The following is a 17,596-nucleotide window of genomic DNA, read 5'->3' as shown; positions in this document are numbered from 1 at the left end:
AGGAAAAGACAAACCAAAATATTCAAGAAATAAACAAATCTCTTAAAGAAGCTAAAGAAACCCAAGATAAAACAACCAAACAAGTGAAGGAAGCTCTTGAAACAGTTCAAAACATGAAAGCTGAATTAGACACATTAAAGAAAACACAGAATGAAGCGATGCTGGAAATGGAAAGGTTGGATAAACGAGCAGGATCTAAAGATGTGAGTATAACTAATAGAATTCAAGAGACAGAAGAGAGAATCTCAGCTATTGAAGACTCGCTAGAGGATATACATTCATCAACCAAAGAAAACCTCAAGACCAACAAATCCCTAACACAAAATATACAGGAAATATGGGACACCGTGAAAAGACCAAACCTAAGAATAATAGGTGTAGAAGAAGGTGAAGAAACACTGCTCAAAGGTACAGAAAACATATTCAACAAAATCATAGAAGAAAACTTCCCCAACCTACAGAAAGATATGCCTATGAAAGTACAAGAAGCTTATAGGACACCAAACAGACTGGACCACAAAAAGAAGTCCCCCCGACACATAATAATCAAAACTCCAAATCTACAGAATAAAGAAAAAATATTAAGAGCTGCAAAGGAAAAAGGCCAAGTAACATATAAAGGCAAACCAATCAGAATCACACCCGACTTCTCAATGGAAACTATGAAAGCCAGAAGGTCTTGGATAGATACACTACAAGCACTAAGGGAGCATGGATGTCAACCCAGACTACTGTACCCAGCAAAACTTTCAATCACTATAGATGGAGAAAACAAGATTTTCCATGACAAAAACAGATTTAAACAATACATATCCACAAATCCAGCACTACAGAAGGTTCTGGAAGGAAAACTCCAACTCAAGGAACATAACTACATGCACAAAAACACAGGCAATAGATAATCTAATATTGCCAAACACAAAAAGAAGCAGGAGAGCAAAATCCACACACAATGACACCACCAACAATAAATCCAAACCAAGCAAGAACCAACGAACAATGGACATTAATATCCCTAAATGTCAATGGCCTTAACTTACCCGTAAAAAGATATAGGCTAACAGAATGGATACGAAGACAGAATCCATCTTTCTGCTGTTTACAAGAAACACACCTCAACTTCAAAGACAGGCGATACCTCAGAGTAAAAGGATGGGAAAAGATTTTCCAATCAAATGGCCTCAAGAAACAAGCAGGTGTAGCAATCCTAATATCTAACAAAATGGACTTTAAACTAAAATCAATCAAAAGAGATGAAGAAGGGCATTTCATACTCATCACAGGAAAAGTCCATCAAGATGAAATCTCAATCCTGAACATCTATGCTCCAAATACGAAGGCACCCACATTTGTGAAAGAAACATTACTAAAGCTCAAACCACACATAAAACCACACACACTTATAGTAGGAGACTTCAACACCCCCCTTACACCACTAGACAGGACCACCAGACAAAAACTTAACAAAGAAACAGAGGATCTGAAAGAAGTCATGGCCCAACTGGGGTTAACGGATATCTATAGAGCATTCCATCCAAACTCAAAAGAATATACCTTCTTCTCAGCACCACATGGCACCTTCTCCAAAATTGACCACATAGTAGGCAACAAAGCAAACCTCCACAATTACAAAAGAATTGAAATAACCCCCTGTATCTTATCAGACCACCATGCATTAAAGCTAGAATTCAGCAACAATACAAATGGCAGGAAACCTGCAAACTTTTGGAAAATGAATAACACCCAATTGCACCATTCCTGGGTTGAGGAAGAAATAAAAAAACAAATTAAAGACTTCCTAGATTCTAATGAAAATGCAGACACAACATACCCAAACTTATGGGACACTCTGAAAGCAGTCCTAAGAGGGAAGTTCATAGCACTAAGTGCCCACATGAAGAAACTAGAAAAAAGTCACATTAGAGAACTGACAGAACAACTGAAAACACTAGAGCAAAAAGAAGCAAACTCACCAAGGAGGAGTAGACGCCAGGAAATAATCAACCTGAGAGCTGAAATCAATAAAGTAGAAACTAGGAAAACATTACAAAGAATCAATGAAACAAAGAGTTGGTTCTTTGAGAAGATCAACAAGATAGACAAACCTCTAGCCAAACTAACCAAAAGGCAGAGAGAGAGCACACTAATTAACAAAATCAGAAACGAAAAGGGGGATATAACAACGGACACTGTGGAAATCCAGAGAATCTTTAGGTCATACTTTGAAAATCTGTACTCCACAAAATTCGAAAATCTAATGGAAATGGACAGTTTCCTGGATAAATATCACTTACCAAAATTAAATCAAGATCAGATAAACAATTTAAATCGACCCATAACCCCTAATGAAATAGAAGCAGTCATCAAAAGCCTCCCAACCAAAAAAAGCCCAGGACCAGATGGCTTCACTGCAGAATTCTACCAGAAATTCAAACAAGAGCTGATACCAATACTCCTCAAACTGTTCCGCACAATAGAAGCAGATGGGATATTGCCAAACTCCTTCTATGAGGCTACAATCACTTTGATACCCAAGCCACACAAAGATAAGAATAAGAAAGAGAACTACAGACCAATATCTCTCATGAACATTGATGCTAAAATACTCAATAAAATATTGGCTAATCGAATCCAAGAACATATCAGAAAAATCATCCACCACGATCAAGTGGGCTTCATCCCAGGGATGCAAGGATGGTTCAATATACGAAAAACCATCAATGTAATCCACCATATAAACAAACTGAAAAAGAAAAACCACATGATCATCTCACTAGATGCTGAAAAGGCCTTTGACAAAATCCAACATCCCTTCATGATAAAGATCTTGGAGAGAACAGGAATAACAGGAACATATCTAAACATGATAAATGCGATATACACCAAACCAATAGCCAACATCAAACTAAATGGAGAGAAACTCAAAGCATTTCCTCTAAAATCAGGAACAAGACAAGGATGTCCACTCTCTCCATATCTCTTCAATATTGTTCTTGAAGTTCTAGCTAGAGCAATAAGACAAGATCAGGATATCAAAGGGATACAAATTGGAAAGGACGAAGTCAAACTTTCACTATTTGCAGATGACATGATAGTCTACATAAGTGACCCGAAAAACTCTACCAGGAAACTCCTACAGCTGATAAACACCTTCAGCAAGGTAGCAGGATACAAAATTAACTTAAATAAATCTGTAGCCCTACTGTATACAGATGATAAACTCAATGAGAAAGAAATCATGGAAACATCACCTTTCACAATATCCACAAGCAACATTAAATATCTGGGGGTAACACTAACCAAAAAAGTGAAAGACCTGTACAATAAGAACTTTGAGACTTTAAAGAAAGAAATTAAAGAAGATACCAGAAAGTGGAAAGATCTCCCGTGCTCTTGGATAGGCAGAATTAACATAGTAAAAATGGCAATTCTACCAAAAGCAATCTACAGATTTAATGCAATCCCCATCAAAATCCCAACACAGTTTTTCACAGACATTGAAAGAACAATACTCAACTTTATATGGAAAAATAAAAAACCTAGGATAGCCAAAACAACTCTTTACAATAAAAGATCCTCTGGAGGCATCACCATCCCTGACTTCAAGGTCTACTATAGAGCCATAGTTCTGAAAACAGCTTGGTATTGGCACAAGAATAGACAGATAGACCAATGGAATCGAATTGAAGACCCAGATATTAACCCACGCACCTACGAACACCTTATTTTTGACAAAGGTGCTAAATCCATACAATGGAAAAAAGATAGCATCTTCAACAAATGGTGCTGGCACAATTGGATTCGAACATGCAGAAAATTGCAGATAGATCCATACTTGTCACCATGCACGAAACTTAAGTGCAAATGGATCAAAGATCTCTCCATAAACCCAGCCACACTGAATCTTTTAGAAGAGAAAGTGGGAACAACCCTTGAACAAATTGGCACAGGAGAACGATTCCTGAACATCACGCCAGAAGCACAGACACTGAGGTCTGCAATTAATAAATGGGACCTCTTGAAACTGAGAAGCTTCTGTAAGGCAAAGGACACAGTCAGTAAGACAAAACGACCACCCACAGAATGGGAAAAAATCTTCACCAGCCCCACATCTGACAGAGGTCTGATTTCCAAAATATACAAGGAGCTCAAGAAGCTAGCCACCAAAACACCATACAATGAAATTAAAAAGTGGGGTGCAGAACTAAACAGAGATTTTTCAACAGAGGAATCTGAAATGGCTGAAAGACACTTAAGAAAGTGTTCAAAATCCTTGGCCATCAGAGAAATGCAACTCAAAACAACTCTGAGATACCACCTCACACCTGTCAGAATGGCTAAAATCAAAAATACCAATGACAACCTATGCTGGAGAGGTTGTGGAGAAGAAGGAACACTCCTCCATTGCTGGTGGGAGTGTGAACTTGTAAGACCACTTTGGAAATCAGTATGGCGGTTGCTCAGAAAAATGGGAATCAATCTACCTCAAGATCCAGCCATTCCTCTCTTGGGTATATACCCAAATACTGCTTGTCCATACAACAAGGACATATGTTCAACCATGTTCATAGCAGCATTGTTTGTAATAGCCAGAACCTGGAAACAACCTAGATGCCCCTCAACTGAAGAATGGAAAGAGAAAATGTGGTACATTTATACAATGGAGTACTACTCAGCAGAAAAAAGCAATGGAATCTTGAAATTCGCAGGCAAATGGATGGAACTAGAAGAAACCATCCTGAGTGAGGTAACCCAATCACAAAAAGACAAACATGGTATGTACTCACTCATATATGATTTTTAGACATAGAGCAAAGGTTTACCAGCCTATAATCCTCTACCCCAAGGAAACTAGAAATCATGAATGACTCTAAGGGATAAATGGACCCCAGGAATGGGAAATGGCATGAACTCCCGAGCTAATTGAGAGCATGAGGGTAGGGAAGTGGGTGCTGCCACAATAAGAGCACAAGATGAAGAGTAGAGGAGAAGAAATGGAGGAGCAGATATATTGAGTTGGGGGAAGAATAGAGGAGAGAGAGCAGGATGAGAGATACCATATCAGAGGGAGTCACTATAGGTCCGAGAAGAGATCTGGAACTAGGAAGATCTCCAGAGACCTATAAGGATGACACGATCTGACAGTCTGGGCAGTGGAGGAGAAGTTGGCCTAGAAACCCTTCCCCTAGAATGAGATTGATGAATACTCTCTATGCTATTCTAGAGTCCTCATCCAGTGGCTGATGAGAGCAGAGACAGACATCCACAGAAATACACTGAGCTGAAATCTGGAACTCAGTTGAAGAGAGGGAGGAATGAAGAACGAAGGGGTCTGTACCTGGTTGGAGAAACCCACAGAAACAGTTGGCCTGAAAAAGGGAAAGCATATCGACCCCAGATGCTCTTTGGGAGGACAGTACAGGACTAATCCAGCCCCCTGATCATGGATGCCAATGGGGAGGCCCCTGCACTCCTGGGATTTTTAGACATAGAGCAAAGGTTTACCAGCCTATAATCCTCTACCCCAAGGAAACTAGAAATCATGAATGACTCCAGAGGGAGGTGGACTGGCGTTTTGCCCTGGGAGGGACTTCGAGAGCCCATCCCACTTGAAGGGATTCGCTCTGTCTCTGAACACATGGGGAGGGGCCTAGGCCCAGCACAGGAAGATTTGGTGGACTTGGTGGAACCCTGGTTGGGGGCCCTACCCTGCCTGGGGAGTGGCGGGTGGATGGGGTGGGGGGTAGGTTGGAGGTGGGGGAGAAGGAATGGGGGTGGGGGGGAGAGGGAGAGGGAAAGTATATGTGAAAATATTAACAATTTAATAAAATTAAAATTAAGAAAAAAAAAAAAAAGAGTCCAGAATTCAGGCTTGTCATAGTGGCACATGCCAGTATTCCCAATACTTGGGAGATGGAAGCAGGAGGACAGGAGTTCAAGGGCAGCCTTGGTTACATGGTAAATTCAAGTCCAGCCCGGGCTACATAAAATCCTGCCTCAAAAACATAAATAAATATAATTTTAAATTAAAAAAAAAAAAAAGAAAGGCTCAATTAAGGCTTTAATTCCCCTTCAAAGGAAAGCTTACAATCAGAAAGCATTCTTACCTGTCTTGTAGTTTTCCAAGAAATGAAACTTGGTCACTCAGAGACCTTTCTCGACTTTGGAATTTATCCAATGGCAATAGAACAATACCCTTTCTTTTCACCCTAGTTAAACTGAAATGCTGTAATATGAGACAGTTCAGAGTACCCACAATGGGTAGAGACCAGAGTGAAAAGGAAAAATGAGTCCTTTCTTGTTTCCATAGAAATAGTTACTAAATACTGAGAAGTTGGATGTGGTGGCTCTTGCTAATCCTAGCAATCTGGAGACTGAGACAGGAAGATCATCATGACTATGGAGATTGCACTACATAGGGAGTCCCAGACCAGGCATAGCTACAATGTAAGGTCCTATCTGAAAGAAAACAGAGACAAGAAAGAAAGAAAGGAAGAAAGAAAGCAAAGGAGGAAGTGAGGAAGGAGGGGAGGAAGGAAGGGAAGGAGGAAGGGAGAGAAGGAAGGAAGGAAGGAAGGAAGGAAGGAAGGAAGGAAGGAAGGAAGATAGGCAAAGAGTAAAGAAAGACAAACTGAGATTTCCCATGCTCTCTAAAGGGAAACTTCTGCTGAAGGAATTTCCTCAGCTAGGTTGGGAGATAATGTGAGATATCTGGTATAGTCAATAGCATCTTTTCTATTCTAAGACATTATGCTTGTTTTTAAATTTATTTTGTATTTTTATTTTGAGAGTTTCACATATGACTATTATACTGACATTGTTTTCCTCCTTGCTCTCTCCCCTCCAACTCCTCCTGCCATAGAATTCTGCATAGAAAAAGAGCTTTAGGCTCAGTGGTTAAGAAAAAGCCCTTTAGATATCATGTCGGCATTCCTGAGATTGTGCAACTGGTCATTAAAAAAAAATCACCAACCATTACAGGCTCTATTGTTCTAGAGTTCAAATTTTAAAAATGACTTTTGGGAAGACAAGCTGTACCCCACCTTAGGAATTTTGCAAGCATGAGATCTGGACAGAGAGCAAATCCTGACACCTTAAGAGAACAAGTTCTGGAATCTGCCTAGACCTCAGTTCAAAGTTCACCTGATCTCATGCAAACTACTTGAGGTCTCTCTCTCTGCCTTGGTTCCCTCCATTTTAAGATGGAAATAATAACTACTATATCCTATGCATACATTTCAATAGCCAACGAGATTAATAAATAACAAGTGACAGATACTAAAAGTGCTCAACTAAGATTTGTTATTATGAAACAACTGACTTTCCTCATGGTTCCTCTCCCAATTTCTGACCACATTCCTCTGTTAATCGCTTCCTCACTTTGTCTTCATAACAAACAGCTGAAAAGCCAAAGGTTGAACAGTACTCCATTCAAAAGCTGCCAAATTCAAGTCATTATCTTGCAATTTTGCAGAGGTATCTAGTGACAGACCAGGGGTCTCTGTGAAGCATAGGTCCTGTCCCAACCATACTCTGCCTGAACTACTCCCCCAAGGCCCATCGCTCATACTGTCTTTTAGATGGTAAGTACACTAGAGTATAGACACATTTCATTCACATATTTGATTTATGGCTGACACTTAGTCTCAATACATTTTATCATAACTGGAAAATTTTGTCCCGGGGAGACACACTAAAAAGAAAAGAATAAAATCACAGGGTAATCCTTCCTCAATTAGATTTATCCCAAACATTTCTCCTTCTCTCTTTGGGATTGTAACTAACAACAGGGAAGTCATTTGCCAGTGCTGGAACCTGACCTTCCCAAGACAGTGGCAACTGATTAAAAGTGTACATTTGATATTTTTTGTTTTACTGTCTTTTTGTTTTGTTTTGATTTGCCTTTTTCGGCTTTAGAGGTTTAACTTTTTTTGTTTTTTTGGTTTTGGGGTGGTTTGTTTTTGTTTTTGTTTTTTGTTTTTCAAGACAGGGTTTCTCTGTGTTGCTTAGGAGCCTATCCTGGCACTCGCTCTGGAGACCAGGCTGGCCTCGAACTCACAGAGATCCGCCTGCCTCTGCCTCCCGATTGCTGGGATTAAAGGCGTGCACCACCAATGCCCGGCTAGAGGTTTATTTGAGAGAGAGAAAGAACAAGAAGTTGAGTGGGCAGAGAGTTGGGGATGAACTAAGAGGAATTGGGAAAGGGGAAAGAACATGATCAAAATGTATTGTATGTAAATTTTAAAATAATAATTTAGAAGAAAAATTAAAATAAATAAAAATGTGCACTTGGATATATACCAAAAGGACTCTAAATCGGCATACCACAGAGACACCTGCACACCCATGGTCAATTGCAGCACTTTTCAGGGTATCTAAGATATGAAACCAGTTTAGTTCAATCAAATGGGCAAAGAAAACATAGCACATTTACACACAATGGGATTTTATTCAGTCATGAAGACAAACAAAATCCTGAGACTTGAATGAAAATGGAGTAAGAATATACATTCTTAAAATTCCCTGTGATGTATCAATATTAAAGCACAATCATAATTGCAAAAGAAAGTGATTTGATGGCAGACAAAAAAAAATAAAACCCTAGCCCTGCCACATATGAGATGTAGCTCTGGTTTGCACAACCACAGCATGTTCTTGCTAACTCCTACTTTTAGTGCCTTTCTAACCATAAGACACCTACCCCTACTGGGTATGATGGTGCACACCTGTAATCCCAGTACTCAGTAGGCAAAGGTAGATGGATCTCTGTGAGTTTAAGGCCAGCCTGTTCTATATAGCAAGTTCCAGGCCAGTAAGGACTATGTGGTGATAACCTATAAAAAAGGAAGGAGGAGGAGGAGAAGGAGAAGGAGAAGAGGAGAAGAAGGGGAAGGTAGAGGAGGAGGAGAAGGAGGAGGAGAAAGAAAAGAAGGAGGAAAAGAAGAAGGAACAAGGAGGAACAAAGAGGAAGAAGGAGGGAGAGAGAAGTCTATTCCAACTTGATTTCACTCACCACTAAGAAAGCAAAGGACACCTTTTGGAGGGTATTGCTATCCTTCCTCTCTCCTACTGGAAAGAGCAGATGTCCACTGGGCCACCATCACACCTCCCCTCCTAATGTAGCAGCTAACACAAAAGCAAATGTATTACTGTAGTTTGAATTCCCTGCAGTGACAACAGAAAGACCTGGGTTGATCAGCTTCTGACACACTCCCTTTAGCTAACTTACTTGTGCCCCAGACCCTCAGTCACCCAGAATGATTATTTCCTACAGCCCGACAGCTGTATAACCCTCTCTCCAGCACATATCCCCAATGGGTTTGTGCCTGGTGTTTATTTATGGGCAGTATTAGCCTTCGCATTGGGTATTACAAACCTGCACCCTTCCTTCCCATCCATAAGTGAGCAGCCATTTCGCTAACTCCCCACCACTACCACCAAGTCCTCTGCCTTTCCAATCAAGACTGTCAGGAAATCGAGAATGTACGATGCTGAATAGAAGCATAGTAGCTTCTAAAAGTTTTAAACTTGTTCAGAGTATTTCTCTCACAAAAAATCTCGAGAAAAATATAACTCTGAGAAATGTAAAGTCGGTACTCTGAGTATATCTGTTTTCCTTCTAGTTAGTCTTCATTCATTTGACCTGATATTCTCTTTCAGAATCATAGAATAGTTTATATCTGCTAGAGATGGTGAAAGATCAATGGAAATTTCACATACAGATATTAAAATTGGGCCTGGCCTTTGAGCAATGAGTAAATATTCACAGGTAGAAATAGTTACAGAAAGATGCAATTCAGTGAGACACTTGCCTTAAACACTTTGAGTGTATTCTGGAATCTTGCTAGGAACCTTTGCAGTGGAGACTTGGGAATGTGATTAGGGTGTGTAAAATGCTTCAGCTACGCTGACCTATTGTAATTCTGGGTTGTACGTATGTTCAAAACATTTTGTGGTATATGTTTAAAAGTAAATCAACCTGGGAGGCTGTGTGCAAAGCAGATAACCAGAGCCCTGGCCAGCACTCAAACACACAGGAATCTGCATCAACAAACACTGCAGGTACTTCATATGTACATGGTTCATAGTCTGCTCTACAAATCAATATGCTAGCATTTATTTCTAAAGGGGAAACAAGGAAACATTAAAAACACCTGTGAAGCCCCACGAAGAATCAACAGGTAAAGGAATGTGATGCCAGGTTTACTGACCACAGTTCAATGCCCTGGGCCCATATGACAGAATGAGAAAACCATAGGGAACTAAGTTCTTCAGGTTGTACAGAGAGAGAGACAGAGAGAGAGAGAGAGAGAGAGAGAGAGAGAGAGAGAGAGAGAGAGAGAGAGAGAGAGAGAAAATCAGATATACAAAATAAATGGAGTTTAAAAGTACTTTTAGAGCCCAAACTGGAAGTTAGAAAAACCTAACTCAGTTTGCTATTTGACTCTTGCCTGGTAGGTAAATCTCCTTGACTATGATTTTCAAACCCAAGGCAACTTTAAAAATCCTTTCTCAGCATAGGAAGAAGAAATGGCTTGAAGTCTGGTGACACATCAGAAGAAATTCATGATTTCAAGAAAGGTTAGTGGTTTTCTTTTCATTGGAATGGAATCAATTCATAGAGTTGCAGGTAGACTAGATTGTGACACACTTTATGGTGGTATGTCAATAAGGTAACAGTAAATGTAATAACTATACTTAATGTTTCAAAATAGTGAAATAGTGGGATTGCAATGTTTGCAACCTGAGTAACTGATAAAATGTTTGCAATGATAGAAATGTTCATAGCCCTGATTTGGTTACTACACATTGTACATATGTATTGAAAGATAACAGCTTTCAGCAACACAGTATCATTCCTGAGATCAAGCTCTCTGTTATCTCAATTAAGTGCCAACATTCATTCAACTGGAAGCATCTATTGTCATGGCCTTACACATGGAAATGTACTGGTGACTGTCTAGGTGTGTAAAATTCTGTCCCTTTAACAAAAAGTATATGTCCAAGGCACTGGGCTGTTTGGCAGTTTGGAAAAGGCTCCACATCAGAGCCACTGGGGATAGTTTTCAAAACTCAGAGCTTTCCACCTGCTGCTGCATATATCAAAATGGAAAAATAACCTGGAGAGTTGGAGAGTTCGTGGTCTTTTAAGCATTCCAGGTGATTCCAATCCATTTCCCCTCCTAGAAAGATTCTTGGCTTACCTCAAGTAACCTGATCCAACATCTTACACTTTTTTTCCTGCCAAGAAGTTGCTCATATTTACTTCTCACCTATTCTTTCTTTGTTTAGTTCTCACTGAAGAGAAAGGAAAATTCACAAACATCTTCCATATGTATACACAGGAGAATGTGAGTAATGATTGTTTCCTTGGGGACGGACGGCCAGCTGGTTAGAAGCCTCAGCATCCCCAGTGTTGAAATAATCTCCTGGCCAGATGTTTCCTTCACTGGTTGGAACAGGGCACATAGGTCCCAGTGGAAGGCTCTCTGGACCCTAGCTTGGCCAGCTGGATCAGCTGCAGGTGGAGCAAATGGGACCCAAGGGCCCCATCAGGTCACCTTGCTGAGTATGAGTCAGGCCAGCAGCTCTTTATTTCTTCCTGTCTCTCCTATTTCCCACCACTCATCTCTGTGGGCAGCTGCCAGACCAGGGAACAAGAGTCAGGCTGGGGGAGGAGGGATTTCTTAATGGATCCTCCATCTCTTCAGTGGTTTGGGGTCTGGCAGAGATAATCCAGACCTGAAACAAATTGGCTCCTCCCCTGATACATTTCGGTTAATGCACTAGCTGCCGAGAAGCAGTCAGGCTCAGGGCAACAAAATCAATTTCCCCTAGCAGCACAAGAAGCGCAAATCGAACACCCAAAACTCTTTCTCTTCTTATTTATTAATTTACTTGTTTGTTTATTTATTTTTTATCTGTCTACTAGGCATGGAGCTCTAAATGCTGCCCATGGTTGGCTTCCTGCCACTGAGGAAGTCTCTCTCTCTCTCTCTCTCTCTCTCTCTCTCTCTCTCTCTCTCTCTCTGTGTGTGTGTGTGTGTGTCTCTGTCTCTCTCTGTCTCTCTCTCTGTCTCTCTCTGTCTCTGTCTCTCTCTCTCTGTCTCTCTCTCTGTCTCTCTCTCTGTCTCTCTCTCTCTCTCTCTCTCTCTCTCTCTCTCTCTCTGACCCAAGAGCTCTCATGAGACATAGGAGTAGTCAAATGAATCCTAGAAACTCTGGTGATCCAAAATGTTCTTCCCTTTCCCTTCATATGGTATACAGCCTTAACAATCACCAGTCTCTACAAACGAGGCCTGGATGGCTGGTATCTGTCTGGGTACAGACAGGGAAAGTACAGAAGTCTAACCGTCTATTGCAGTATCATTCCACTGTCTGGGGATAATCCAGATAACACAACCTTGCTCCTTTTTCCTTGAACTAGTATACAATGCATTCTGTCTCATTGCATTGTCTTCAATTATAATGCGTGTTGATCTTTTTGGACTATTCCCCTCCACCCCCTCTTAGCCTTGTACCCTTCCACCTCCAATAGTCTGTGCAGTGGAATAAATTTTCTGTGTTTACACACCCACATTTTCATTATGAATTCATCTGTTGCTAAGAATCAAAGTTGATTTTCTTTTCATGCTATCATGAACACTAGCAATAAACAAGGATATATATGTGTCTCTGTGGCAGAAATATAGGTGTGTACTCAATAATAGTATACTATCTAGATCATATGGTATTTCCTATCATTAGTTCTTTGAGGAAACTCTAAGCTTATTTCCATAGTGGTCTCAGCAGTCTGAACTCCCACTAGCTGTAAATATGAGTTCTTTTCCCACATTCTCATCAGCATTTATTGTCATGTATTTTCTTGATGATAGCCGTTGTCACTGGGGTGAGATGGATTCTCAAATCAATTTTAATTTGCATTTCCTGATGGCTAAGGATGTTGACCACTTTAAAATATTCATTGGTCATTTGTATTTCTTTTTTTGAGAACTGCCTGGTCATTTCATTAGGCCATTTATTGATTGACAGTATATATATATATATATATATATATATATATATATATATATATATGTTTCATTTTTTTAGTTCTTTGTATAGTCTATATAATAACTCCTTGTCTGAAGTATAACTGGTAAAGAATTTCTCCCATTCTGTAGGCTTTCTAATCATTCCAATGATAGTTTTTTTAGCTGTGCAGAATTTTTTTTATTTCATTTAGCCCCATTTGCCCTTTCTAAGATTATTATAGATGCCACTTTATTCTTTATTTTAAAGATACTGAACAAGATGTAAACACTGTAAGTATATCCCTATGAACAAATGTCTTAGGGAACATAAAGTGGCAGTCATTTGAGGCCAAATGCGATTTACTTTTGACTTCCTTTCAAATGATACCTGTCACCCAGCCAAAATTCTGTTTCAGACATCTTGGAGATGTCAAAATCCCCATTATCATTCCACATCTTGCCTCAAAATTTTTCTTCAAATTTCTAGATCTGATAGATGAGATCATTGGAGATGCAATATACTGAAAAATTTTGAAGGTTACAGAAGTTTCTATTGGGCTCCAGAGAAGAAGCAAGCTTGAAGGAGAAGGAGCTAATAATGCAGTTTTTATAGAAGCTGATGCTAATTTCCTTCTGGTTTCTGCCACTTTCAAGCCTTCTAACTTTCAGTTGGATGCTCTTAGAAATGTAAGCGAAACTAAGCTGTCACTCTCCTGACAAAAAAGATGGTTGTTCAGGACATAATATGTGTTAATAAATGTCTAGAAAAGAACCAGGCAGTGGTGGCTTACACCTGTAATCCCAGCACCTGGGAAGCAGAGGCAGATGGGTCTACAGAACTACTTCCAGGACAGGTAGGGCTACCCAGAGAAACTCTGTTTCTAAAAATAAAAACAAAAACAAACAAAAGGTCTTTGAAAGAAGAAAAAGATGGAAACTAACCCATGTTCACATTATCTCAGTCCACTTTCGCTTGCTGAGGAAATATGATCAAGGAAATGTTGGGTTAACTTTAGCATGCCCAAAAATATAGGTAAAAAATGAGCTGAAGACTGATTCATGATATTCATGGACCTCTCCAAAAGAAATCAAGTAATTGGTTTCTAGCAATGTTAGCAACATATTTAGTACCACGACATTCAAATGGGATCAAATTCTACTGTTCATGTCTCTAGAAAACTTTTTAGGCCCAAAAATGTAGAAAAATTAAGACATATGAGAAAATAGAGCAATAACACATATGTACAAGATTTAGAGTGAGTCTGAGTCAAGAAGGAACTAGAAAGCCAAGGGCTTCTCAGTGGCACTTTGTCCCTGAATTTTAATAACCGAAGTTTCTCCAGGAATAACTAAATACTCTCTGTGGGATGGAAGATACAGAACCAATTCTCTCCTATCACTACTCCATTGGGAGTAATATAAGTTCACTACCATCTTACTCCAAGACCACCTAAATGCAGTCAGTCATTGGAGAGAAGAATGGAATGTAGATATGAATCATATTTCCAGTGGATATATTCAATGGAATTGAAACAGAAAAATTCATCTCATTTGCACAGGCAGGCACAGGTCCATGTCATAAAACAACTGGAATCCAAGCATCCTGACCTTTCTTACTACACTGTGAGACCAATGGAAATGATGATGTCAATGGAGTAGATGAAGACTCCAAAACTTGTCACAACAACCTTCAGCTGTAGGTTCTACCAGCAGTTCTTCCAATGCCCCATGGAAACATACAAAATAGTGCAAATATTCACATACCTTTACCTATCTAAATTTAGTTTTTATTCTTAATTCAAACTGAGATAATCCAATCCTCTTCTTGCAATATTCAATTTTGCATTATGCTCTTTTTAGACCACCCTCTAGCTACCTGCATCCCAGGATGACGGCACTAAAATGAAGGGGAGGCTGAATAAGGCAAAGAACAAAACAGGATAGGTCAGAGTCATAAGAAATCTGGGTAAATTTATTTAATGGCTACCAGATGAGGCTAATCTTGGAAATAGACCAAAAGGTATTCATGTGTAGTCTGTCTAGAAAATAAATAGCATTTTACTACTATTAGAGGTCTATTTCTTTGGTGGGGATATTTAGCACTTGTGTGTGTGTGTGTGTGTGTGTGTGTGTGTGTGTGTGTGTGTGTGTGTGTGTTTATCTGATCATTGTCCTCTGAGATAACTACCAAAGAGAAACGTTTACAGAGATCAACTTTATTCAGGAGCAGTAATATTATATTGGACCATTGTGCTGGTATTGGAAGGCAGAATGGATATGAGTCTTTTAAAATTTTTTGCTACATTCAGAAGTGTTCTATTGCATACACTGTAACTGTGTATTAAACTGTAAAGTATGTAATGAATATATTTTTGCTTGGTATTGTTTTATTGTTGATTGATACATAACTAGAAGAACTAAGTCTCTTCTCATTTTAATTTGTAGATTTAGAAGATAAATAATGAAGCACTGTTGACTACAGTCTTCATACTCAGCTATAGAAACAGAATGTATTCTTCCCATGCAACTGTATTTTGGTGTCTATTGTTCAATATCAAGCACCCTACTGCCTCTATTGATCACTGTTCTTTTGTCTTCTACTTTGACATCTATTTTAGATAATATTACTATGTTCACACCCTGTAAGTGACAAAAAGGAGACAAAGCTATTGCTATCAACTCTGTCTAGTATCTTATTTTGCTGTGAATTCTCAATGAGTTTCAAGAAAATTCTCATTCACAGCTTTGGACTCAGAGTAGAAGAGGTGAGAGTGTATTTTACCATACTGCCATATTCCCCACTTCCATCAACCCAAAGCTCCACAACCTACTCAATCCCTGTGACAGTCTTACCTCCTACAAACTGTGCAGCTCCCATGCAACGCCCCATCATTCTAGAGATGAGTTCCTCCATGCAACATCCTAGGACTGCAGCCAATGCCACCAGGAGCAGCAGAGCACAGCCAGCACCTGTCACCACTGTGCACATTTGCCATGCCAGGCTTGGTATGGCGGTGAAACTGGCATAGCGCCCACATTCTTCCACCATGATCAGATTGTGCCCGTCTCCCCGCACAGGATAGTTGCATCTCCTGAATGTGCTGAAAGATACCGGCTTTCCTAGCTGTGATCCAAACAGCCAATATGGAAGGAAATAGCTGGTAGAACTGGCCACAGCAGTAACTAGGGACAGGAAGGCCCAGAAGGTGCCTACCAGGGTAAGGCTGCTCCTCATGGTCTTAGGATTCTCTGAAAGGATGGGAAGAGGAGATGGTTCACAACAGCAAAAGCTACAAGTTACAGTGAAGTCTCCACTGGCCGGTTTTCATCGAGTTGGCAGGTCCTGGGACTCACAGGCGTGCTATGTGGCTCTTGCTTCTGGAGGACATCATTCTCTCAAATGTCATTTGGATCTTTGTGTGATACTGCTTTCCATCGTCCTTTCCTTCTGCCTAGTTCAGGGTTCTATAGTCGCTAAGCTGCAGTGGAAGAGTCACAGAACTGAATTAGTGACTGCTATGGCAATCCAAATGGAACCTCATCAGTCCAATTATTAGTCTTGACACACAATATGGAACCAATCATGAGAAGAGAGTCTGAAAGCAAGGCTGTCCCAAGAGTCCCTGGGGATTCCAGTTAAATGATTTTGTGACACAGCTCTTCAGAAAAATAAAGATGAACCCAAGTCACAGTCCTGCCCCTATTTTAGAAATAAAAGGGCAGTGTAAGATGTTTCATTTTGATCTAGTGTGTCCAGCAGAGTGTGTGTGTGTGTGTGTGTGTGTGTGTGTGTGTGTGTGTGTGTGTGTGTGTGTGTGTGTGTGTGCTTTTCTCAGAAATATCAAAGTGAATCTGGTAAGATAACAGTTGCCTAGTTTTGTACTATATATCTATTACCTGGTCACTTCCCACACAAGAACTGAGGGGCAACTTGCCAACCAGCAGCACTTATGCCTAGACTAACTACCAAGCAAAGCATCCACATCCTTTGCTGGGTACAGTTTAGAAAGCTTCTCATGTCCCAGAAACATATAAGAACCAGGATTTCTCTGGGGAAGCAACATATATCTAGGTGCAAGGGCCTTTCAAAATATCCTTGGAACAAGTAATCTCAGATCCAGGAGACTGGCTTTCCAGTGCTAGTAGACACAGCCCAGCTCACAAATGGCTTTCCCAGACTCTTCTGTCAAAAATCAACCACTTCCTTTCCAATCCATTAACCTGCCATTGCTTTCTGGCTAGTTTCTCTACTAATGCAGCTAGAGACCACACTGTAGTTTGAAACCTTGTAAATGTCTCTAGCAGGCATATTGTGGAATGTTTGAGAAACTTTTCTCTGATTCACCACCACTACTTAGAATTAAAAGTAGTGATGTTGGAAAGGGGGATGCAAAGCACCGAGAGAGAGTATAGGGACTATCTTTATGAAACCACCATAATGCCAGCTTGGGAGACCAACAGGAGCAAGCATTACCTGTATTTGGGGCCTCGGGATCTCTCTGTATGTGATTTTAAAAACATCATCACGGGGTGCTCGGCAGAGGGTAGGCATTGCAATTCATGTTTGCTTAATGAACTTCTTT

At 40.1% G+C, this 17,596-nt stretch overlaps 1 protein-coding gene across 1 annotated transcript in view; it reads right to left on the bottom strand.

Annotated features, from left to right (window-relative positions):
- The window catches only part of Lhfpl1 (LHFPL tetraspan subfamily member 1), a 45,099-nt gene extending 28,618 nt beyond the window's left edge, over positions 1-16,481 (bottom strand). Inside the window, exon 1 of the mRNA XM_027433673.2 lies at positions 15,867-16,481. Coding sequence (XP_027289474.1) covers positions 15,867-16,248 — 382 coding nt within the window. The 5' untranslated portion in view covers positions 16,249-16,481. The remainder of the gene's footprint in view (positions 1-15,866) is intronic.
- Positions 16,482-17,596: the final 1,115 nt, after the last annotated feature.

Source organism: Cricetulus griseus, chromosome X (genome assembly GCF_003668045.3).
Source record: "Cricetulus griseus strain 17A/GY chromosome X, alternate assembly CriGri-PICRH-1.0, whole genome shotgun sequence".
NCBI classification, from domain to species: domain Eukaryota; kingdom Metazoa; phylum Chordata; class Mammalia; order Rodentia; family Cricetidae; genus Cricetulus; species Cricetulus griseus.
This window is presented reverse-complemented; position numbering and strand designations above follow the sequence as displayed.